Genomic DNA, 24050 nt, shown 5'->3' on the forward strand with positions numbered 1-24050 from the left:
TTTGGAGAGGACGAGATCACACGCCTTAATGACTTGATGTGAAGGTTCCATACTGTGGTAACACCTTTAGTGCCACAGCAGGTTACCTTTTTTGGACAAGGTTTTGTCAGCCAGGTTGGAAAAGAATTGAAGACCTTAGATTTAGTGGGCTGGTCATACAAAAACAACCTTCATGTTTACTTGCTGGTTGATGTGCTGTGTTTTAAACTTCAGACTCTTTCTGTCTTGTGTTTTGAGAAAAGACAGGTACGCTGGTCTGTGCTTTAAGTGATCCTGCCAGTGTATATTATGTAACAACTCAGAGAGAGAGAGAGACAGAAAATTAAAGACACTTTGAAGTGCGACAGTAAGTTTAGCCATTTTTTTCACCTTCATTGCAGAAGACCACATCAAGGGGGACGGGGGCAGTCACATAAACAATTTGTTTAAAAAATCACTGGGTGTTTTGTTTTCATGGTGCATTTTTTGACCCAGCAGTGTTAAAATCTGATCAACACAAATTCTTAATTTGGTATCTCACCAACTGACTCAGCATTACACCAATTAATAAGCATAAGAATACTTTTATTTGTATTGTTGTTATTATTATTAGTATCATTATATAAGGGTCTGTTGTATTTACATTGCATTCATAATCCATACATAATTTATTTTAGGGTATATTCAGTCTAGAAATATAATTTGTAATATAAATACTGAATTTATTAGCTTAGTATGATGCAGTGCAGTTAAATATCACTGCAAACTACTGTTATACACATTATAGGATTATTGTATACCACTCTGACATTGTCAGTGACAGACGTTTTGATACGTCTCAAAGAAAAAAGAAAAAAAAAAAGACAATGTTGGGAATCACTGGTCTAGGCAGTCGCTTGTTGGTTCCTCAGTGTGCTCCTCCGCCTGGAACTATTTTACTAATGGCGGATGGATCTGTACGCCAACCTGGACAACTCACTGAACGCAGTCTACACCTGGTTGAAAAAAAAAACATACAAGCAGAGAATGTTGCTCCATCAAAGATTGCAAGCATAGGTAAGATGTTAATATAATTTATTTGGGTTTGATGTGAGCACTTATTTCAAGTACGATTCGTGTGAGTAGAGACAAGCATCTGATGCTGTCTCCATCACCGCATCACCTGTCGGGGCGTGTACAGTATACGACAGTTGCAATTTTACAATCCCCGATGTCTATTTTTCATAATTACAGGTTTGGACGAATGTAATGGAAAGCAAAAAACACGTTTTAGGGAGAAAATCAACGCGTCAACCCTGGAGAAGTTTCAAATTGATGATTGATCCCGCTTTAACAAAAGGACTCTACAAAGTGTACCGCTATGATGGGCACGACTTCAACATTCCCGTGAGCGTTTCAAAATATTCAGCATTGTACTCGCACGCCACGAACAAACCCATCACATGTGCATTGTTTTCCAACATCAGGTTGATGACTTAGGTTTGTTTCCAGTGGATTCAGTGAAAGATCCACGCATCTGCCGCATGTGGAGCAAATGCGTCAAGAGTGACCTTTCGGTTCCCAGATTTAAGGTAGTCTTTACAGCACGATAATTACCGTGTTAATAACAAGTCTATTCACGTGTTATTCTTTGTTTGTGTCCTTTCAGATAGATGAGTTTTACATTGGGACCATTCCTCCCAAAGAAGTGACATTTTGTAGGCTGAATGACAATGTAAACAAGGCCTTCCTAACTAATATGTGTACGAAATATGGCCACACTGAAGAAGTGGAAATTTTCTACAATCCAAACAACAAAAAGCATTCAGGGGTTGCCAAAGTTGTTTTTGATACTGTGAGGGCTGCTAAAGACACCGTTCATCACCTTAATCAAACATCAGTGATGGGCAATGTTATCCACGTGGAAATCGATCCAAAAGGTAAGAAGGCTTTTTCACTTTGTTGTTGTTGCCTATATGGTAAAGGGTATAAATATGAGATATTGTTAAGCTTTATACTATGCCGGGTGTCATTCAACAGGTAAAAACAGAGTGCGCTACCTCAAATTGCTCTTTAATGGCATCTACACACCATGCAGCTTACCAGTAGGAAGCAGTGACCAAAGTCTCCAAAACTTAATCGACAATTTACTGGTATGTGCAGTATTTGTTAACATCCAGTGCAACTACGGTTTGGTTTTATATTTTTTATTTTTTATTTTTTTTTTTAGAAAATAGCGAGCGTTCTATACAGATTTGAAATCAATTAACCAACGAGGGAAACTATTGTGGCTACTACAATGACAAAAAGACAAGTTTGTCAAATGAAAACATCAGATGCAAAATGTTTGTATCCCAAATTCTTGACTGATAATTATAATAAGAATGATAATTTAATAATTAATTATAATAATCATTTTTATTCTTTTGCCTAAGTCATTTTCTTATGATGCTGCCCTCCTCTGCTAAAATTGCCTATACCCACAATTATTAATTGTACTAATGAATATAACATTCAGTTTTTGTTTCGCTTTTTAGTGTTTTCTGGAAAAAAAAAAAGACTTAAACTATTATTATAGCACTGTGACACAATGTAGAATTTGTTTACCTATTTCTTGCAGTGCAATTCAGCCCCGCAGGGAGAAGGAAGCCCAAGCAGCCTCACTACTCCACTCTCTCTCGACACAGCATATTCCAGTATTAGTCGGGATACACCTTGTAGCTCTGGGCTGACTCCTTATTCACAGGGAACCCCGCACACTCCTTATTTTTCTGCAACTCCTCTCTCCCTTGACTCATGCTACTCCAGTCTTCAAGGCACTCCAATCCTCCAGGGGGAGCACCCAACTTACAGTGTTCCCAAACCATTCAGAAGAGAGTTTTGCTGTCATAAATTGGCAAGGTTTCACTGGGGAACCACTGAGGTTTCTGAGGGAAACTTATATTTAAAGGACGGCCAACCTCAAAATTCCCTCCGACCATTTAGCAGGCAGAAGCTTGCACCATGGCGGAAAACCAAAATCAGATTTGCTCAGAAACATGCAAAGCATTCTTTCGAACTCTTATCCCCTGGTCCAGAGTCGAGGAATGTGATCGCAACTAGCTCAAAAGCGTTACCTATAACCTCTTTGAGCATCTTGAGCATCAACTTGGAAGCCAACAAGCATTTAGATGTGACTTTCCCACCTGACAGTCATGCATGCATTGAAGCGTTACCTCAGTCACCACTGGTGAACTTTACTCCAAGAAACCCTCGGCCAGAATCAGAGACATTGGATGCCCGAATACAACATTTGCTGACAAACAGCCAGAGTTCAGAGACTTTTCATGGGAATTCTTCAATAGCTGATGTGTTTGGTCAGGACAGCCCAACCTCACCATATCCACCGCAGAACTCCCCACCCTCAAATGACCCAAACAAGACTTTGGAAGAGGTTAATTCTACGCCATTCCTTGAAGAGGATGAAACCTCCCAAGCTGTTTTTTTTCTTACATCCCAAAGAGATAAAGAGAGTCCCTCTCCATTTGATTTCAAAAAAGCTGGTGAAAGTCAAGATGGAAACATTAAGACAAATGCTGAAAAGGCACCAAGCCAAAAGGTAATTATGTTCTTAATCACCAAAGCATTTATAAAAGAAATTATAATTTTTGTGAGCTTTTTATTCATCAGGTCGCTTAGATCTCTTCTTGTCTCTTTCAGGAGGTCCACTTATCCAATGTAGATGAAATAAACGGTGAAACATTGACACCATCTTTTACTCATCAGTCCAAACATCCACTTGCCATCACATCCGCAGGCCATCATCTACCTTTGTGTTTCCCCATTCCTTCATTTCCCCCTGTCCCACCTCGCCTCCCAAATGGCACCATTCCCGTTCCACCTCCAAGCTGGAGCCTCCCTCCAGGCCATCACAACAACATTCACATTCCACCACCTTCTAACTTCCCTGTACCCCAACCTTCTTTGCCGACTCCTGCACCACCCTGGGCCACTTCACCTTTTCCTCATACCAACCCTCTAGTTCCACCACCAGACTACTCACTGATGAGGGAAAACCCTCATAAACTCACTGTGGAAAAAGTTTTAGATGTGCTCATGGATGAACTGAAGTCGATTATTAAGAGAGACCTCACTCGCAGAATGATTGAGGGAGTGGCGTTCAAGGTGTTTGAAGTCTGGTGGGACAATCAAGAGAAGAAAACAAAGGTAAATGTTTCATAGTTTGAATGTAACACCATATACAGTACACTTCTTTTAACTCAATATTCTATTTTATCTACCAAAGCAATCAGTTGTGCCCTTAAATGATAAGAAGACCAATTGTATAAATCCTCTGAATCACATCACTGGCGAGCACAAGAAGCCTCCCCTTCCCACCTTCAAGGTAAGCAAGAGTTGTAATAAAACACCAAGATTGAACATTGAAGAAAATGTTTTGCAATGCAGATTAAGAAGAAAAAAGGGGACAATCCTACAATGAAAGGTAAGATTTGTTTCAAATAAATTCATTCAACAACTGTTGGAGTGGCAGTACCTTTTTCATGTGTTACGTTTAGACGGAACCCACGAGGACGATATGTTGAAACCAACATTTGAAAGACGTAAACGGAGACATGCAAGGCCGCTTGATCTTGATAGTGATGATGATGACAGAATGGAAGAATACAAGATACATCAAGCTGCCGCGCAAAGGGAAATTGCAACAGCCAAAGAGGAACAGACTGGGCCTATACAAGATGAAGTACACATTTTGGTAAATAACAAGTCACATGAAAAGCAATCATTAATGAATCCTGTAATTGTTTTTTTCCCTAGTGTATTTCCAAAAGCATACAGTAAAGGTGCACATGTACTGGTAAAACACATATTGATTTTGTAGAAAAGTTTTATGAAAATAATATATCGAGATGTTAAGGTTTTGTTTATGCACCACTACAATGGGGTTGAAATAAATTAAAATTGACATGTATGTAGATTTTCATAAATTTAAGAGGTTTCACTAATATTATGGCATTTTTGATTTATAAAAATAGCCTTCCACAAGCAGCTCATAAAATTAATAGATTTTGTATACTATAAAACGAAGCCATCTCTCAGTTTGAAACAACAATTATGAAAAAGTCACAAACAAAAATGTTGTACAGGAATTTGACTTATAGCCCTACTAAATTGAAATTTGACAAACGTTACACACATTGAGGAGAATAACGTATCTCTACCTCAGTGTGACGGAAATGATCATGCCAGCAATGTTGATGACAATCATAAAGAAAAAGAGAAGGTGTCTGAAAAACACAGGGAGGCTGAAGACACCTGTCCAGTTCTTGGTGACGTTCTCTCCTTCAGCAGTGGTATGTAAAAAGGTTTTGCATGTGTTACTGCTACCTTTCAGAATGCTTACCACATTTTACTACGCTTTTGTTGACTAATATTCAGAGTGCAGCTCCTCGGAGGTTTGCTCATCCGACTGGGACTCCCCGGACTCTTTTACTTCAGAGAGCTCAGAGAACTCATCCTCCTGCGACTTCAGCTCTGAAGATGATGATAATGTTGATTTAGAAGACAACAAAAAGAATGGTGAAGGTTTGAAGTGTGTAGTAATATCATCAGATGAGGAGTCGGTGGAGGTTGAGCCCCCTGTGACACCCTCAGCCCCACTCACGCCTGGTGCTCAGCTAGAACTCCATGACTTGTCAGATCCATCTAATAGGGAGAAAGCAGAGGAAAACGAGTGCATGCACCAAGAACATGCAATGATGGCGCTACAGCCTTCATCACATACTGGACTTCAAGGTAATGATCTCCGAACATTGAAATAAGTACCTGAATAGACAACATAAAATTCTGTGATGCTTTTGTCTTGTCTGTGCAGCAGTGGCTCTTGAACTTGACATGGAGAGGCGTAAATGGAACTCGGGATCTCCGGAGTACACCTTGAGGCCTCTCACTCCTACTGGCTGCTTTTTGGACAGTGACCCTGAACTTTTGATCAGAAGCAAACCAACATCTCCACTTGTAATGGAGGTGGGACGACCACAGACCCCAGGCAAAGAGATAGCCTCTCAATTAGGAAGTGAAGAGTCAGAAGATGACAATCTCTCTCTAACGATCAGTGAGTTACATCCACCATCAGACACGGCTTTGTTATTCCAGGAAACACCCAAAACTCCAGGTAGAGAAGACACAAGTGCTTGGAGTCCTAACAGTGGCGTGAGGGTCTCAACAAGTCCAGGGTATGAGAGCATTATACCGGAAGATACCGGGGAAACATACTCGCATTTTAGAAAACCATCGGCTCATTCATCACTGTTTAGTAGTCCATTTATATTACCACCAAATACCCCTGGAAGAGATATCTTTCTACCACGAAGATCCTACATCCACAGAAGAAAGACTGACATTGCGAACATCTCACAATGCGACAAATTCCTTGGAATGTCATCTCCATGTGACCTTTCTGAGTCTTCATCTGATGGCGGAGGAGTGAGAACATGGTCAGGTGTGAGAGTGATACCTCTGCAAAGATTGGAGAACATGCCTGGTCTCCTCTACAAGGGAAGTAGGAGAGAAACAAAAATGAGGCGTAAATGGTGGAAGAGAACAAAAAGGCGTTGGAGGAGCCACTACTTCTCTCGTCCCAGTCCTCCCAAGTGGCGTTCAGAGTGCGAGGAAAGGGGGATACTTCACAGTATATGGAGGGACGGTCTGGATCAAGAGGATGAGAGACTGCTCAAGTGCACTTACGAAAGGCTGCAAGAGCGGGAAGATGAGTGTAGCTGGCTTAGTGATGCCCTTTGGATACCTCATCCTCATATCCTTTTCACTTCCAAATTTGTTGTGAGCATGCAGTCATATAGCAAGTCAAGATTTTGTATGCTTTTCCGTGTGCTGCATGTATTTGGTTTGGTTATGAAATTACTCATGGCTCAGTTTGTGTTTCAAGTTCTTAACTGATGCTCACTGACTAAAGTTATAGAAGAGAATGTAGGACACCAGTCATGGCAACAGAAGCACATTACAGGCTCAGCCCGCAGTGAGGGTTTCTACAAAATCAACTGGAGGGATAAACTTGAATACCTCAAACAGGAAAGAACCATTGAGCTTTCATCAGCAAGCGCTCAGGTACTCAACACAGTAAAGTGTGAGGAGCAGGATGCCGTTCATCGCAGTGTGTAACATAAGCTTGCTGTGTCCATGCAGGAACTTCAGATACAGCCTACTGCACTTCGGGCCGGATCCGACTTCAGGTCAGAACAGCGCCGTCTGCTGTCATCTTTTAGTTGCGATAGTGACCTCGTCAAGTTCAACCAACTCAAGGTTTGTGAAGTGAATCACAGTTACACTAACCACCCACGACATTGAATAAAGCGGGGCTTACGCTAGTCTAATAAAAAATACATTTGTTTATTATTTTTACATCACACATTATCTGTTAATTATAGTACAATATGGTAATTCAAGATTTAGGATTTTGTTTTTCATCAAATAAAGCATTACAAATTTTATGTCAGATTTAAAAAAAATATATTATCATCCTTCAGTTCCGAAAGAAGAGGATTCGTTTCAGTCCAAGTCCCATCCATGATTGGGGTCTGTTTGCCATGGAGGCCATAGCAGCAGATGAGATGGTGATTGAGTATGTCGGCCAAATTATCAGACAGGTGAGGAAAAATAATTTTGTGCAACCAACCCTTTCTATTCTTGTGACTACAGCAATTTAGAGCATGCTTTTAACTTAATAAAGGTTACTATAGTAAAGGACTGGCAAAGCATCTCTAAGAAGGAAACATAGAATGATTGTGAACATTGCTCTTGTTAAATCAATTCATTTGTATGTTCTTTCACTCAGAATATTGCTGACATGAGAGAGCGTAGATATGAGGAAGCAGGCATCGGATGCAGCTATTTGTTCCGGGTCGATCAGAACACCATCATCGATGCCACAAAATGCGGGAATTTATCCAGATTCATCAACCATAGCTGCAGTGTGAGTATGACTTGCTTCTGCTGGGTTTGTCATTTCATTTAAAAATCAAATTGTGATGGTCTTACAGCCAAACTGTTATGCAAAGATCATCACTGTGGAGTCTCAAAAGAAGATAGTGATATACTCGCGGCAGCCGATCAGCATCAATGAAGAAATCACGTACGACTACAAGTTTCCCATTGAGGACACAAAAATTCCTTGTTTGTGTGGCTCTGAAAGCTGTCGAGGCTCTTTGAACTGATTCCAATTGGAGAGCCCCTGTCTTATAGCTTATATAAGAGCCCGCACTGCCTCAGGTACTGTACAAACAGACACTGAAGATGTGCCTCATAAATAACTATTAGGCATTTCCAGCTGCTCTCTTGAAGGTTAAAAATAACCTGAGATGCACTAAGCAGACCAAGTGAACTTTCCTATCCAGCACGTAAGCTATTGTATGATGAAGTATGAGGGAAGAGAACGCTAAACTTTTATGGTAAATGTAAATTGACTGCCTCTATATTTAATGTACATGGTGTACAGTCTCATTGGAAAAACTTTATAAATGCATGTTATCTTTGGTTTTACATCACAGTAACATGGACAGTATATGGCAGGGATTGTCAACCGGTGGTCCGCGCCCCTCTAGTGGTTCGTCTCGGTATTGGAGGTGGTCCACAAAATAGAAAATGGAAGATAATTGTAACACTTTTAAAATAAAACGGATTCATTATTTAGACTTTATTTATTTTCCAGCTAATTTTGTGAATCATTTACCCATTCAAATGATGTCAAATGTAGCTGAGATTCCCAAACTAGACATACAGATGCAAATAAATAGCCTGCATAGGTCTATCTTACTTCGTTGCAAAATAAAATAATATTCCGCCAAAACAGTGGTCCCCGAGTTGCTTCTTGGTTATTATGGTGGTCCCTTGGACAAAACCAGTTGAAAACCCCTGGTATATGACAACTGCTGTTTAACAGTTGCAGTCATACAAATATCACATCTTGTACTATGAATTATCAATAGGGCTTTATTATGCAAATAATAGCACACATTTTCAGTTATGAGAACTTCAAATTGAAATTTGTTTTCCTTGACTTGAGCTTCGTGTAAATTTGTTAAAAAATGGAACATTACAAATTAGTAAACACGAAATTGTAATCAAATAATAGGCTTGAAAGAGTCAAGTAAGTAACTGCATGTGTGTTTGTACTGAGGTTCTCTACCTTACTTGTAGAATATATTAAACAGCCAGAATTGGTCGTAGATTTTACATTAGATTGTTTGAAGGCCCACAAATATAAATTTAGGCTCACATACTCTTGGACACACCATTGGGTATGAGAACGGTCAGATTTCCTCTGGCATGTTGGTCCGCTTCGATGGCTTCAAAAAGAGATTTGAAGTTTCCCGCACCAAAGCCCTATGGAATGAACATATACAAATTTAAGTACATGGTACTGTCATTCATACACATTGCTGACGTCGGACCAAAACAGTCACATTTTGGTGAATTTAATATTTTCTCAGAAATTTACACCAGTCCACACTATAGGTGTTACTGTTATTATTATTTTTTACAAATTATTGTACAGTCTAAAGTGCTGAAAATGGCTTGCTCTTTTTGCAATGCTAATCGCATCATGCCATTTTTGGGGTCTCTTGAAACGTAATGGTTTTGGAAATATGAGGATTCCATCTGACCCCAGCGCTCTCAAGTCATCTACCCATAAGTGTCCTAACCTGGTGATTATGTCTTTGAATGACTTCCAAGAAGACAGTGGGCCGGTCCTGAACTGGCTTGGTAAAGATCTGAAGTAAGTAGCCATTGTCATCATAGTCCACCAGGATCTTCAGCTCCTGCATAGTGTGTTAAGTGGCAATTGTGTTGGCACATTCTCCAAAATGGTCCTGCAAATGTATAATATGTGAAGCTACCTGCAGGACATCCAGGTCTTCTGCAATTTTCACCTTGGAGTGTTTTAAGTTTTCCCTCAGTTGGTTGTAGTATGTGTCGGGCACCGACATAAACTCTGCTCCACGCTGTTTTAGGTTGCGGATCTGCAAAGATTTAAATCATTTAGGTTTTGTTTTTGCACCCTTTACAATGCAACATTGCTAAAAGCCTGAGGTCATTCTAGAATTACAGAAAAATGTAGGCAACAGTAGCTGTTGTGTGATTTCTGGATAGCTAATTTTATCTTTTATTAATTTAGCCATTCATTCATAAATTTATCCATTCAGTCATTCATTTATAAACTATAATAATTTCATGAGGGGGACAGATTTTTTTTCTCCAATTCTGGAATGCACCCACTCTTGTTTTCAAAGACCTACTGCTGTTATAATATCTGATGTGTTCATGGCAATGTGCTGCACGCCAGCACCTCCGTAGTACTCCACATACTCCTGTAATGGTGAGATAAAGTACATAATCATATAATAGACAGAAGTCAATGTAATCATATACAATAATTAATTTGACTGGTTCAGATTACACAACAAACCTGAATTTGAGACTTCCTCTTGCCTATGGCAGGCTCATTGATGGGCATCTTCACAGTCTCTTCATAGTTGGCCACCACAATGGAGCGGAGGGCACTGAACTCTGTTTGCAACTGCTTGTCGTCCACTGACCAGAAGCGGTGAAAAAGAAGGTTCTTCTGGTACCTTTTGGGTGATGAATCAGTATCAAAAGAGCACATTGTTAGGTCAGCCCCAACATAATGTATTAACGAGTTTGTTTTGCTTTCCTCCTCGAATTTGCACAGTTAGGCATATGCATCATGTGTAAAATTCTCTCCTCCTACAACCATGATGACCCAAATGACAGCAAGCAGTCATGTCATGAGGTTCATGCCTTCAAAATATGCAGCCGCCTCTCCTCCCCGACGAGCAGTCTACCAATCACCAGCTTCATTTAGAGAACGGCCTTGGTTGTTACAGACTAAAATGCGGTCCAGATGTGGCGATCCATTGGAGGGCCCATGAGAGAAAAACGCTAAGTCATGCTGATCCTTCATGTGCACCAAAAGAACCAGTTGGGTAAGTTTCAGACAGACTGTGGTAACACTTATAGTTCTCAAGGTATAATTCTTCTACCGTGACAGAACCTCTAAACACAGCATTCTTTAAAATAAACAATAGTCACCATTCCACCACTGAAACCATCTCGTCTTCTGGTTGGTTTCCCACAACGTGATCAATGAAGCTCAGTTTTGCCTCTGGTCTGTAGTAGAAGGTCAAAAATGAGGTCATTTAAACATTTCAACACATTTGAACAAATGTTTTACGCAGCATGACAAATGAGGGGTACTCACAAGGTGGGTAACAAGGGGTCCTTAAATAGAGGTGGCTGGAAGCCTGGCAGAAACAGCCCCCTATATCCTGCTCTCTCCACAAATGTGTGAGTGGTGTCACCGTACTGTTGCAGAAAAAGCAAATTTGTTAGGCTACCTAATGATTTTATATTATTTCACTTCGAGAATGGTATGTTCACTTACTGTTTGCAGCACAGCAAGTCTGACTTTACCATGCTTGTCCTCCAGGGTGTAGGGCTCTTTTACAATCGTAGCTCCTCGCTCTTTGGCTTTCTGTTTAATATCAGTTTTCATTCAGTTTAAAGTCAAGCCATTCCCTGGTAAGATTGTTGTGTTACCTGCACCAAGAAGTCACAGTTCTCCACCGTAAATGCAACATCTTTCACACCGTCCCCATGCTTTACTAAATGAGCTCCAATCTCTGAGAAATAGTACAAATAAAAATCAAAAGGACAATATTAAACTTTGAATTTGGTGAATCAAATTATAATGAACTTTTGCTGAGTGTAAAGGTGCAAAACAATACAATTTCATTGCATTCATAGCCACATATTTGTTTTGATGAAAACATGTTAGCTCATAAAAATCTGTGCCACTTGAGGGAGTAAATGTGATTTATGCAAATTTAATGAAAATTAGTAAAATAAAGTATCTCACTGAGCGGGTTTGTGTATGCTGCAAATGTTGGAATTTTGTCAAGGGTGCTAAAAGGTTGCAAACAGTTGCAAACAATTTTTCTTGTTGCAAAGACATTTGGAACATTATCTACTGTTGTCGACTATTAAAACCTTTTGCGAATATCTGGCGAACGTGTTTGCGACTGTTAGCGGCCTTGATCGAACCCTGATGCAAAATCAGCATTCAGGCCTGTGCAACCTTCGCTAATCGTCACTGCTCAGTGGGCTTCAGTAGGACAGAGTGATTTTTTATTTTTTTTTGTCGGTTATATACCTTGGTTTCCAGGATTGAGAGCAGATGAGAAAACATATATGATCTGTGAGAAACACAAAACAATCATCAGTGCACAAATAACCTTTTTCAACCATGACTAATATTGTGTGTAATTAATTGCTTTTTAATTTATTGTGGATCCTGTTTTATTGATTGCATTTCTTGTCATTATTTCAGGGCTGATGATGTATCCTGTACTTCAAAATGTCCTTACCTTTCCTTGTTTGACTGCATGGGATACTACATCTCGACGGCCTGTCTCCAAGCCTTGGTAAGCGAATGGTTCGAATCCCAGTTTGTTGCAGTAATATGACGCAGCCTATTGAAAGGAGCATTTGTGGTTGATTTGAGGGAAAGGCAACAACTGTGTTTCGAAATTGATAGGTTGCGCCATCTGCTGGCAGTAGGTGAGGTTAGGTGAAGGAATGCATTTTGATTTGTGACTTTATCTTCGGGGTGCCCCGGGTCCCACCCCTTAAGAGAACCAATCGTGTTGCAAGCTATATTGACCAAAACCAAATGTGTGAAAAATTGGTCCCAATTTGAGTTTACTCAAAAGAAAATCCTCAAAACCTTGTTAAATTCATATCAACATAAATATTCACATTCATAGTGTACTACTATTTGCCAAGAAAGTATATGCCATCTTAATTTTACTTTAATAATCATAATAAAAATGATAGATACCCATGCACTCTCAAAATAAAATGTTTTCCTGTCCATCTGTTATTTTATCGACCGATAACACACTAAAAAAAAAAAAAAAATCAAATAATTATTTGAAACCGAATTACAAAAAACATTTACTGGTCCCTGCTAGTTCTAATTTTTATTTAGGCTACATTGGGTGAAAGAAGTTCTGACATAGCATACCTGTTTTGCATTCCCAACCCAGAATGTCACGTGGTCAAAGCAAAGGAACTGTCCTTGCTCATGCTATAGACAAGAAAACAGAAGAATATATCGTGAATTTGAAGTGCGTAGTCAAATTTATTTTCCTACCTTCTCGCCTTTGTCGGTATATGTTGTCTGCAAACAGAAAAAAACCCCAAATTATTATAAAAACAATAGCAAATCATACTAAAAAGTCACACTTGTGTGAAAATTATTATAAAAAATGAAAATGACTATAATATACAATAGCAAATTAAGCAATATCAAAAGGTCCCATTTGTGTGAAAATTAAAGATTTTTCATTCATGCATTTTACTTTGTTTTTTAATAAGGTATCTAAAATAACTCACCATGTTGTCCCTGCTGATCTTTTCACATCAGAATTAATCTCTGAATTGAAAAACTGACAAAAATGTTCCAAGAACATTCCCATACGGTGAGGAGGAGGTTTAAGAAGGGGAGGAGGAGGAGGTGGAGATAAGGCCAAGTACAGATGTTTTGGGGTACCCGCTATGTTATACAATGATGACAAAAATCATGTTGACATACACTACACTCAATCCAAACCAGTAAACAAAAACAAACAAACAATAAACAATCAATCAAACAAACAATTGTCAGAAAAAAATGTTACAACGATTAAACAGAAATGTGGCGATGGAATCAATTTACATTGAATTAATTTATATTCGTTATAATACAAACATGCTAACTAACACACAAATGGCTACAGAGGTGACAGAAAAAAAAAAGTTTGTACATACAGGTTTAGAGTTTCAGCCAAGATTTTTAGAAACTTTTGTCCATGTGTTAGTGTTTAGTGGCAAGAGGAGGTTCACTTGTTCAGGGCTCTCATTGGCTCGCTGGCAGTTCACTCCTCTGTTCAAAAGCCCACTATGCTCCTAATCTAAATTGAAAAACAAAAAAAAATTTGTATTGGTCGATTAAAAAAAAAAAACGTCTCAAATTTAAGACATAAAATGAGCTTTTAGGGTTAGATGTTAACATAAATTATCAAAAGCAAAAATAATTCACACTCAGTATGTTCTTGCAGTGATTACTAAGTAAATAATATCTCATTAATGCTCATTAATACCAATCCATCTACGATTTATGTCGCATCTTTATCTTTTCTCTCCATTAATGTTGTCATGGCACTATTGTCATTTTAATCCCATACTTTACTCACCTGTAACCCAACCTAAATCCTGCAAAGTAACCATCAAATTAGAAGAAGGCAGAGAAACTCCAGTCTGATTGTTGCATCACCCTCATAAAAAATGATTACATTTAAAGTCTGTTGTTGGCATTTACTTCAACTTAGCACTCTACGTAACATACACTCAGGCATGTCCATTCAGAACCGTGACAAGTGACGATGAGACCAGTATTTTTGTGTTGTTGATTCCACCGACAAAACACCACATACGTGATATCATATACCTCAAATAAAACCACCACAAATCGAGCCCGGTGTTCCCTTTACAGCACCCCCCGCCCCCGGGGATCTTTGTTTTCCCCATTGTTACCTGGAGGCCATCTGCTGTCATGGGATGCAAACACTGCACAATGGAGTCATTACATGTCCAAAAGGGTCACTTGTTTAATAGCATATGATCTATATTTTAGTAAAGGAAAGCGCTAACCAAATTTTTAGTGGTTGTTCGTTTGATTTGTCTTAATATTTTAATGTATCATACTGTTTTAGACAAAACTGCAGTGCCAATCCCCAGAGTATCTAGCCTCTCTCAGGAAAAACAGAGACAATTAGACCCCTCCCTTGCCAGCACTACTCACATAGTCGTAAAAGAGAACATGTCAAAGCGGCAACGATAGACATGAGTGAACCATCAGCAAAGATGAACCCTCAGATACAGATCAGTGTCCAAGAACCCGAGGAGTGGCTCAACATGGATGCTCCGGATGGTGAAAGCGTGGATGAATGTGGTGACGCTGCAGACAAGAAGATGCAGTCAAAGGTGCAGTCTGTTTTCCAGCAGGTACGAAGCCAGATCAGATCACAAGTGGCGGTGAAGGCCTCGAAGGGGAGCATAACTGAATTGGTGAACCAACTCAAAGACAAACAGTCTTCGGGGCAGAGCATGTGTCAGGCGGAGGAAGAACACGTTACAGGTGAGAGCGAGGGTGACGCAAATCTGAGAGACGAAGCATTGTGTGCTGTTTTTGAGAAGAAGCTTGAAGACACGAAAAAGGCTCTAAGGAATGAGTTTGAAGAGCAGCTTTCACAAGTGCGCATTGAGATGCGGGCCTATACTGAGCAGTCCTTAAAAGACTTGGAACGTAAGATTCAAAGGGCACCCCTCAAAGACCAACAAGAGAGCAAAGGACAAGACAAGAAACAGAAGCCTTCAGCGCCTACTTTGTCTAAGAGAGGGCGAGCCTTGACCCGGACCATGACCACCATCATTCCCAAGACTTCCCCGCCCGTCATTGTGGGCCCACGTGCAAGATCAGAAACTCTGAGCTCCTCAAAGGTGGAAAACTCTCGAATTGTGCTGAGAGAGCCGGGGGTCTCTTCAACGGGCAGCAAGTCCTACCAGATTCGCAAGCCTTTTCCTCCAGTTTGCCCCCATTGCACAAGGGCAAAAAAACTGTTGGGCCAAAACCAAAAGTAGGAAAGTGATTCAACTGAAAGATATCGGCTGCCCATTTATTGAAGTTAGGGTCACTACAAAAACAAATATAAACAATGACCTGATATTGTTGTAAACATGTAACTGCAATTGGTGCGTAGATTATGTGGTCAGCAATGTTGTGATATTAAAGAGTGATGCTAAATGATCTCATCTTCCTCTGATTCTTCCAACAAAACTTCTCACCTTATAGCACCTTTGTCAGATACCCTGCAGAGGAAATTAATTTCAGCCGCTTATATCCGGAATCTTTTTCTTTTCGTCATGACCATAGCCGAGGGACCTTCTCCTCCAGTACTCCTGAATAGACTTTAGCAAGGAGCTTTTCCCACTAAGGATCTTATATACAAAATATCAAAATATACACAGTAAAAATAGTAAAGTTACCTCTGAAAATTTTATTCTCTTCCAAGTGTAAAATTTACTCTGTTTAGACTGGGACCAAATATAGTCTTTTAATTTGCTGGCAAATGTACTCAATGAAATGTTCTGTGTACGGACAAATGTATTACCTCCTAATCCTGACTATCACAAATGTATTCACCTGTATCAGCAAATTATTGCCTCCAATCCTACAGTACATTGGTACAACCGCATCACTCACCCTTTCCTGTAGAGGGCATCCTGGAGACGTTATTGTAGTTTTACCATTTGTCCGACAGGTGGCAGCAGGTCACTGGCATGGATTCAACATCCAAGGAGGTGAGCTTTACCCTTTGCTCGTGGACATTGAAACACAAATGTTGCTTTCTTACTTATATAACTTCATAAGCACGCCGAGGTATAGTAAAAAAATAGTATTATGCCATTTTGAAGCTCTTGATGTCTGTTTGTACACTGTCTGGTGAGGATACAGCTGGGCCCAGTGTACATTTATCAGAAAATACAATGGATGAAAGCCCCATTAAGGCTCAGCTGCAGAAAAGTTAATCCAGCCTTATTAACCTTTGGTGACTTAGAATGGGGACATGAGCACCTGAGTGCCCCAAGCAGCTGAAGTAGCTTCTGCGGCCAGCCGCGGTGACAGAAGCTGCATTTAGGCCTGGAGCAAGAGGGCTTCACAATGGACTGGATAGAGAAGCGTGTGAAGAGGATCTTTGTGTCCTAAGGGATGATGAGCCCAGAGCAAGCGCATCCGGAGGCGACGCATGGCCAGTACATTCAGGTCTGGCCAAGGCGCCGCTGTCTTCGGAAGCAGCATCTCGAGCTTAAATTATAACCGGCGACACTAATCATTACTATGCATGAAGAGGCTCTCTGGTCTCTTCTTCAAATGGATGGCTAATCACTTAGCGTAACAATACAACCAAAGAACTACAAGTTCATTATGATGTTTGAACATGTACTATAAAAGGATGTTTTCTAACAGAGCTCCCATTCATGCAGCTTTTTTGCAAATGAGGAGGAAAAGTAAGATGTCACTTGTTATGTCACTTGTGTGTAGCGCAAGTATTGTAAGACTGGTATGTCTGAAAAAAATACATTTATTTGGGAACAAAAATAAATCTTACACAAAATGTCAGTGTCCAGCATCTCATGTGCCATTTCTTTTTTCCCCTGGTGAATTTTCTGTTTTTTTTTTTTTCTCACACGTTTGATGTTTATGGTTTACTCTAACCTTTTTTATTTGTCATTTGTTTGGACCCTATCAGGAAAAAGGAAATTCATTACAGTCAAAGAAAGAAAACAATTTAAGGCTCAAACAAAGATTTGAATGACAATTACAATAACAACATTTAAATGTTGACCTGCGATTGGCTGGCTATGTTTTTGCGGCTGTTTTAAAGGTCACAAAAATTGCCGTTTCAAGGTCTACCTGTAAGCATGGCAAAAGCGTGGGGAAATGGACAGCCAGTAAATGTAACTGGCATTGGACATCCCTGGCTGCCCAAGGTGCTATTGTGGTCAGTTGTTTCCCCCAATGTTTAAATCATAAAAAAATGTAATGTAATAATCTGCCTAGTTGCTACCTTTGGTTACATGACTCACACTTGCCCTGATGTCATGTTCTGCTGCACATGGTACTTCATCTGCCTAAAGTTGGTCTTACATTTAATGAAGTTATTATTATTTAAATGGTCTCATAGTAAACAAAGGCCAAACAGTGTCTAAATCAGAAAATTCATGCAAAAGCCACTCTATCACTGTTTGAATTACAGTGTACTGTGAGCTGGCTTAAATTGAAATGTAGTGGAATGAGTTGTTAACCCCCTTCTATTCTTTTATTCACGTATTTTTACATATTTATTGTTAGCACAATGAATAATACTTAGGAGCGGGTTATTAATTAGCTTCATAAAGCAAACACATGATTGGAATGTATTTTTAGAAGAGGTATGAAATGTCGCTTGTGTGTATACGTGTGTTTACGTGCATCAGATGACAGTTTATCAAAATGATTTCATCACGTAGAGTTGCCTTGAAGAAAGAAAACTGAGACAAGCAAACATAGTAGGATTGAAGGAAGACGCTATGTGGTATAACAGAAATAAAACCTGCCTTTGTGGGGGTCTTGTTTTGGCACATCAGAGGCTATGCTGTCTAGACTGACACTGGGCCCCCTCGCAGTCCCCCCGACTCAGACACTTATTAACGTTATTAACGCTACATTGTTATCCTTAATCCTTTGGACAGTTACTCATCACAAGGCGTCAATCCCTGACTGACCAGCAACGGCCTTTATAATGCTCTAATGTGACAAGACAGCACCTTAGAGAAAGAGGACAACAAAACAGAATGTCATGTCATTTGTACGTATGTACTGTATTCATGTTATCTTTTATGAAACTTCATGACACTTCTCTTATTTGACCTTTGTTATGGTAAATTATGTTAATTCTGGGGCGTATCACATAGGATAGAGGGGCATATAGTGTGTGTGTGTGTGTGTGTGTGTGTGTGTGTGTGTGTGTGTGTGTGTGTGTGTGTGTGCGTGTGCGTGCGTGTGTGTGTGTATGAGTGAGTCCCTTTGGCAACAGGTGGACAACGCTACAGAGAAAGTCGGGTAAGCGTTGACAGTCTACAGTGTATCCATGTGCATATTAACACACACACACACACACACACACAAAGACACACACACACACAGTACATTTGGTGCTGCTTGGGTGGGATAGAACAGCAGGGAGATCTGAGGAGTGGCAAACACTTGTGTTTTGGTGGCGCTGTTTGCAAGGCCCATTTGGGCATGACAGCTCAGCTCACATGCCGATAACACACAGGAACAGGCACCTGTGTCGATTTGTTTAGTCCACTTCTCACTGACATCCACCTATGCTGCTCTCAATTCCCCCCACAACATTGTCATAATTTCAAGAATGGTAGTCTTTATATATTCAACCTTGAGGATACAAAATTGAATTGAATTTTCAAGAATTTCTTTGTTTTTTTTACAAATAACATATTTATTTATTTATTTATTAAGAAATGTCTTTACATGACCACCACTGAATACGTTTGTACAGTGCAGATAATTTTTCATTTTGCATGTTTTCAAACTACAGCAATGTTGGAATCAATAGTACAAGAATGAATTTTCGCTCATGTCACGGTAAAGTGGCTTTATGCTTCACTAATGGAACCTACTTTGATTTTTACTGTCGGATTTAATTAGTTATCAAATTCGTAATTGAGGGGTAAATTCTCAGAACGATGGCACGTTTTGATTATGATTACCATGTGGTGTAAACAATTTTACATCTGATTATTAAATTATATCAGAAAATAAGAAAATGACTTAAAACTTCAAAATGCTTCTTTTTTCAGATCAGTTCGTACATTTGATGTGTTATTTTGCTCTTGATGCAATATCTATGTCTTACGGAAATGCGTTAAGCTCCAAAGACAACCTTGCTAAGTGACAAACATGTACAGTATTAAAACATTAACACCTAAGATGGAGTTGATAATCAAAATGTGCCTTCCATACATTCCTACAGTATTTGTGAAACAGTTGATCAAAGTCATTTTTTTTCAGTAATCTCCATAGATAATAATGAATCATCATCACCAGATGAACTCTCATTTTGCAATTGTTCTCACAGGCCCCACACAAGCACGGACAATGTTCAAGTGTTTTCCGAAGCATACAACTGTTGTTTTTCTGAGCAGAGCCATTTCCTATAGACACGCCGCCCCCTTCCCTCGCCTCCCACCTCTTCCCTATGCGATGCTTGGGTCAGCTGGTCTTCTGGCTGACTTATCCAGTATTGAAGTGGCGGCGCTAACAGCATCAGACAAGTTGTGAGCCCAGCTCATCTCACTAATAATAACATTCAGACAGTCCTGCATGTATTATTGGCGCCGTCTCATTCCGATGTGATATTGTCAATGGTGTGCAAATATGTAGTGGATGGGGGCTTTGGGCCTTTCTCATGGTAAAATTGTTTTTGGGTGCCGCAAAAGGCGGTTTTCCTTTAAGCTCAGGATGGAGAAGTGCACTTATAAATCCCAACCAAAAGGCATTCATGTGATTGGACAATGCGAGGCTCTGCACAGAACACACATGTAACATGCAAGCAGTCACGCAACAAAGACCAGATGCATGATCGGCCTTCAGAGTTTCACACATGTTGCTGCTTTCATGTGCGAGGCAAAAGACACAAGTGCGACGCTGTAGTTTCTTCCAAATTCTGCACTGCATTATATTTCCCTCATGTGAGAAGACCTCCATCCTCCTCGACCTGCCCCCCCATCCCCACACCAGCCCCCCTTTGCAGCCCGACAAGCGCTCTAACTGCAATCTCTTGTCACCACAGACAAATATTGACTTGTTCACTGGCTCAGCTTCTGCCAGGATTAGAGCCCCATTTCCTCCCTCCACCATCTCTAAACAGTCATTATGTCTGCAAATCAAAGCACTCCTCTGAAGAGTCTCAGGGTTGATAAAAACGTATTGTTTCGAAATCAGGTTTTTATTGGACTTGCTCTGAATTTTTGTGCACACTTACATATTGTCACTGTGCAATTAAAAGCACATTCCTCCAAATTGTATGATTTCTTCAATTAATTTTCACAAAAGAAAGAAGCATACACAAAAATTAATTAATTGAATTAATCATTCGGATCGTTTTGCATTAAAGAAAAAGAAAGTTTGCATTTAAGTGGATATGGACAATATAGTAAATGTATTTAAATATCGTGCGCCACAAGAAAAAAGCCCATCAGTCACAGGTGAGCACTGAATACACACTTTCAGCTTTGCATAATTTGGTTACAGTCTGGATACTGACTGTGAATCAATAGAGATTAGAGATCTATTAGTCTGAAAGTGTAAACCAACTGCAAGACATTCATAACAAAGCTGGAGATATATATCAGCCAAAAAACAGGACGGGGCAATGAAACTAACTGCATGTTGAAAGACACTTTTAAAGGGCGTCTTTTGTTCTGCCTTTTCTTTTAATTTCAAGTTTCTGTGGTGCAACGGTAGCATTCACACGCAATCAAGAGGCGACATCTTGGTTTCATAGAACACATCTTTAATACAGTAGTTAGTAACAGTGATGGCAAAAATATAACACATCGAAATTCATCAGTTACATAGAGCCCCTTTAGTGTTGAGGCCATGCTGCACCCTTCCACCCAGCCCAACACCCGATTCCTGCCCCCCCCCAACAACAACATTTGTCATCTGCCATCTGCCACTCCGCCCCCCCCCACCTCCCTGTCTCCACGGCAAAATCTATTATCACTAAGCTGTGACACCTTTGCGTTTCTCACATGATATCATCTCTCCTGTAGCTTGAAAACACATTTTAAAGGAGGCTATATACAGTATACACATTCAGTACAAGTGCTTCTAAAACAAAACAATGTCATGGTATGAAAATAACTGTACACCTTTAAAATTCATCCAGTGTCATTCATCTTTTTTTTACCCCGTAAATTGATTCACAATTCAAAGAAAAGGAGGAAGAACGAAGCAGCAAAGGAGCTCAGCCAGCTGGCTCCTGCCTTCCAAGTCCACAGTAAATGATGGAAAACAATGAGTGGGAGCATGTCAAAGTTCATCTTCTCATCTTATCAGAGCAGACGGACATGTAAAGTCTGTATTATTATGTTTTTTTTTTACAAGTGTTCCAGTAGCTGGAGCTGGGACTGTTCCACGGCTCCCTCTTTGCTCCACATTTGGCCATCCTCTCTACACTTTGGTGGCTAGAGATTGAATCTCGGACTTCTGAGTCTGAGCACTCAGCGTGGATGACATGGAACTCATGTGGCCGTGCATGGCCTTCTTCAGGTTGAGCAGGCACAGGCACTGTGAGCGAAAGCGCAGGTCAAAGAAAGCATACAGGAACGGGTTGAGGCAGCTGTTGACGTAGGCCAAGCAAGTTGCATACGGGTGAGCCAGAAGCAGGAAGCGCAGGAAGCCGCAGGAGTTTGGGGCCAGGTTCAGGTAGGACAGGGCATCCATGCTCTTCAAGACGTGGAAGGGAGTCCAGCAGATGGCGAAGACGACCACCAGGGTGGTGATGATCTTCAGCAGCCTTTTCTTCTTCTGGTCCTCTTTGCGCAGGTTGTTGAAGTGGCGTGTGACGGTACAGCCAATGAAGCAGTAGAAGATGGTCATGGCCAGGAAAGGAAGGAGGAAGCCCAGAGCCGAGGAGGACAAACTGAGCCCGGCGATCCAGAAGTACTCGTGCGTCTGGTTGAGGGTCACCAGGCTGAAGTCCATGGCGCAAGTGGTCCGGTTGCTGTTCTGGTCGCTGACCGTGGTGCGGAAGAGCAGCGTGGGGAGAGCCAGCAGTCCGGACAGCAGCCATATGGCACCGAGGGACGCCAGCATGGTGGCCCTTGACCTCAACCTGCTGCTGGACAGAGAGTGGACGATGGCCAGGTAGCGGTCAAAGCTGAGGCAGGTGAGGCAGAAGACACTGGCGTACATGTTGACCAGAACCACGTAGCTGCTGATCTTGCACAGAGCCACGCCAAAGGGCCAGTGGTAGCCCAGAGCCGTGTACACGGCCCACAGCGGAAGGGTCACCACGAAGGTGAGGTCAGCCAGCGCCAGGTTGCCGATGTAGACGTCTGCAGCCCGGCGCTTGGATTTGGACCTCCAGACGGTGAAGATGACCACGCCGTTACCAGACAGGCCGAGGATGAAGATGAGCATGTAGAGGACCGGGATGAGGGAGTAGGAGGGCTCCCATTCGGAGAAGTCGCACGCCGTCTCGTTGTCGTCATAGTCCACGTACATATAATCCACCGTGCTGGCCTCCATGGTGCAGGGCACAAAAAAAAAAATCCTCTGGGAAAATCAAAGCGTCAAACTAAAAAGGAGAAAATAAAAGTCCTGCACTGGTCCAAAAGGCCTCTGAGATAAAACAAACGCAACGGGAACTGGACGTCCTGCTGCTGGCAAATGGAGGAGAGGGACGCCAAGCGTGTGAGTGACTCTTGCCGGCTGAATGCCTTTTTAAACTCAGCCCCTCCAAGCCCCCCAGGATGACCCCACCTTTCCCCTCCTCTCCTCCCCCCTCCCACAAACATCTCTGAGCCCTCCCCCTCTTCTGAAGAATATGTTTTTCTTGTTCAGACAGGTCAAACCTGATCTGGATTTGTTTTTGGTTGCAAATGACTGTAACGGTCATCTGCATTTTAATAACCTAAAACAACCTCAAATATTTGGCATTGTGACTTAGGCAGCTTTATTTTCTACATTTGACCTGTGTGGGTCCAACAAGGATTCTGCACTTGGACAGGACATGTCTTGACTTGAGCTTGACTTGAGTCATCACGTTTTTTACATTACAATTAGTCCATTTTGATGCTCGTTAAAAGTGTTAAGTGTCAGACATTTAGTCACCCACACACACACACACACACGGAACCCCCTTCCCCGCTAGATCGACCAAATCTCAATTATAGCAAATATAAATCCACGTCACCGTGATTGTAAGGATCATGAATGTCAAAGCATTTGAAGATTAGATTAAATGGCAGCAAGTGACAATTCAATTCTCAAGTCTGGAGATTCATTTCCATGAGAACACAACACAAACACACCACTTTAAAACAAAAACAAAAGAAAACTTCGCATTGCCATTGCGTTTCTTGTTTACATTTAAAAACAAACAAATGAATCTCATTGATGTTGAATTCATTTACTCTGATATGTAATAAGTGTAAAAGTGAGCTGCATTTAATTCCATTTAATACTACTAAAGTGAGGTACTGTATCTAAACAACTTTTCACTGCATAAGTTTTTAATTTTAATTTTTATTTTTGTACAGTCACAAATTGAGAAGGTCATGCAGGCAATTCTGTATCTTGAGCATTATGAAATCAAAAAAATATC

General features: G+C 40.7%; 3 protein-coding genes across 6 annotated transcripts; 1 reads left to right on the plus strand and 2 right to left on the minus strand.

Annotated features, from left to right (window-relative positions):
* Positions 1-866: 866 nt before the first annotated feature.
* Positions 867-8949, plus strand: LOC148398116 (histone-lysine N-methyltransferase SETD1B-A-like). Of its 3 annotated transcripts, XM_088376982.1 has the most exons (18): positions 871-1035; positions 1213-1365; positions 1446-1550; positions 1628-1898; positions 1999-2111; positions 2579-3556; positions 3658-4164; positions 4244-4342; positions 4405-4441; positions 4515-4711; positions 5183-5309; positions 5395-5751; positions 5831-6769; positions 6920-7080; positions 7159-7275; positions 7500-7619; positions 7808-7945; positions 8013-8949. In XM_088376982.1, the coding sequence occupies exons 2-18, from the start codon at positions 1228-1230 to the stop codon at positions 8184-8186; spliced, it is 4578 nt and encodes a 1525-aa protein (XP_088233108.1). In that variant the 5' UTR covers positions 871-1035; positions 1213-1227; the 3' UTR covers positions 8187-8949. The 3 variants fall into 3 exon arrangements, with proteins under 3 accessions (XP_088233107.1, XP_088233106.1, XP_088233108.1); XM_088376981.1 differs by lacking the exons at positions 7159-7275; positions 7500-7619; positions 7808-7945; positions 8013-8949 and having other exon boundaries at positions 867-1035; positions 5395-5535; positions 5656-5751; positions 5831-7002; XM_088376980.1 differs by lacking the exons at positions 7159-7275; positions 7500-7619; positions 7808-7945; positions 8013-8949 and having other exon boundaries at positions 867-1035; positions 5834-7002.
* hpdb (4-hydroxyphenylpyruvate dioxygenase b) lies at positions 8715-16427 on the minus strand. Of its 2 annotated transcripts, XM_088376984.1 has the most exons (16): positions 16355-16427; positions 13861-14003; positions 13447-13606; positions 13205-13231; positions 13076-13138; positions 12417-12521; positions 12203-12245; positions 11590-11672; positions 11435-11524; positions 11252-11355; positions 11083-11160; positions 10439-10601; positions 10269-10340; positions 9870-9992; positions 9675-9791; positions 8715-9354 (listed from the first exon to the last, which is right to left on the minus strand). In XM_088376984.1, exons 3-16 carry the CDS (start codon positions 13447-13449, stop codon positions 9244-9246), a joined length of 1182 nt encoding a protein of 393 aa, XP_088233110.1. In that variant the 5' UTR covers positions 13450-13606; positions 13861-14003; positions 16355-16427; the 3' UTR covers positions 8715-9243. The 2 variants fall into 2 exon arrangements, with proteins under 2 accessions (XP_088233110.1, XP_088233109.1); XM_088376983.1 differs by lacking the exon at positions 16355-16427 and adding an exon at positions 16263-16301 and having other exon boundaries at positions 13447-14003.
* A 4782-nt stretch (positions 16428-21209) lies between these two features.
* Positions 21210-23154, minus strand: aplnra (apelin receptor a). The gene has a single exon (XM_088377267.1). It carries the CDS (start codon positions 22970-22972, stop codon positions 21893-21895), a length of 1080 nt encoding a protein of 359 aa, XP_088233393.1. The 5' UTR covers positions 22973-23154; the 3' UTR covers positions 21210-21892.
* Positions 23155-24050: the final 896 nt, after the last annotated feature.

Source organism: Syngnathus floridae, chromosome 5 (assembly GCF_059516105.1).
Source record: "Syngnathus floridae isolate MCC-2025c chromosome 5, RoL_Sflo_1.0, whole genome shotgun sequence".
Taxonomy (NCBI): Eukaryota; Metazoa; Chordata; class Actinopteri; order Syngnathiformes; family Syngnathidae; genus Syngnathus; species Syngnathus floridae.

What these genes read in the sequence shown, in the direction of transcription:
- LOC148398116 (XM_088376982.1), top strand. Translation starts at nt 1,228, where the DNA reads ATGGAAAGCAAAAAACACGTTTTAGGGAGAAAATCAACGCGTCAACCC. An exon ending in GGCACGACTTCAACATTCCC is followed by an intron (nt 1,366 to 1,445) that starts GTGAGCGTTTCA and finishes TTCCAACATCAG; the next exon opens with GTTGATGACTTAGGTTTGTT. An exon ending in TTTCGGTTCCCAGATTTAAG is followed by an intron (nt 1,551 to 1,627) that starts GTAGTCTTTACA and finishes GTGTCCTTTCAG; the next exon opens with ATAGATGAGTTTTACATTGG.
- hpdb (XM_088376984.1), bottom strand. An exon ending in ATGGTTTCAGTGGTGGAATG is followed by an intron (nt 10,602 to 11,082) that starts GTGACTATTGTT and finishes ATCACCCAAAAG; the next exon opens with GTACCAGAAGAACCTTCTTT. An exon ending in CATCAGATATTATAACAGCA is followed by an intron (nt 9,993 to 10,268) that starts GTAGGTCTTTGA and finishes AAATCTTTGCAG; the next exon opens with ATCCGCAACCTAAAACAGCG.
- aplnra (XM_088377267.1), bottom strand. Translation starts at nt 22,972, where the DNA reads ATGGAGGCCAGCACGGTGGATTATATGTACGTGGACTATGACGACAAC.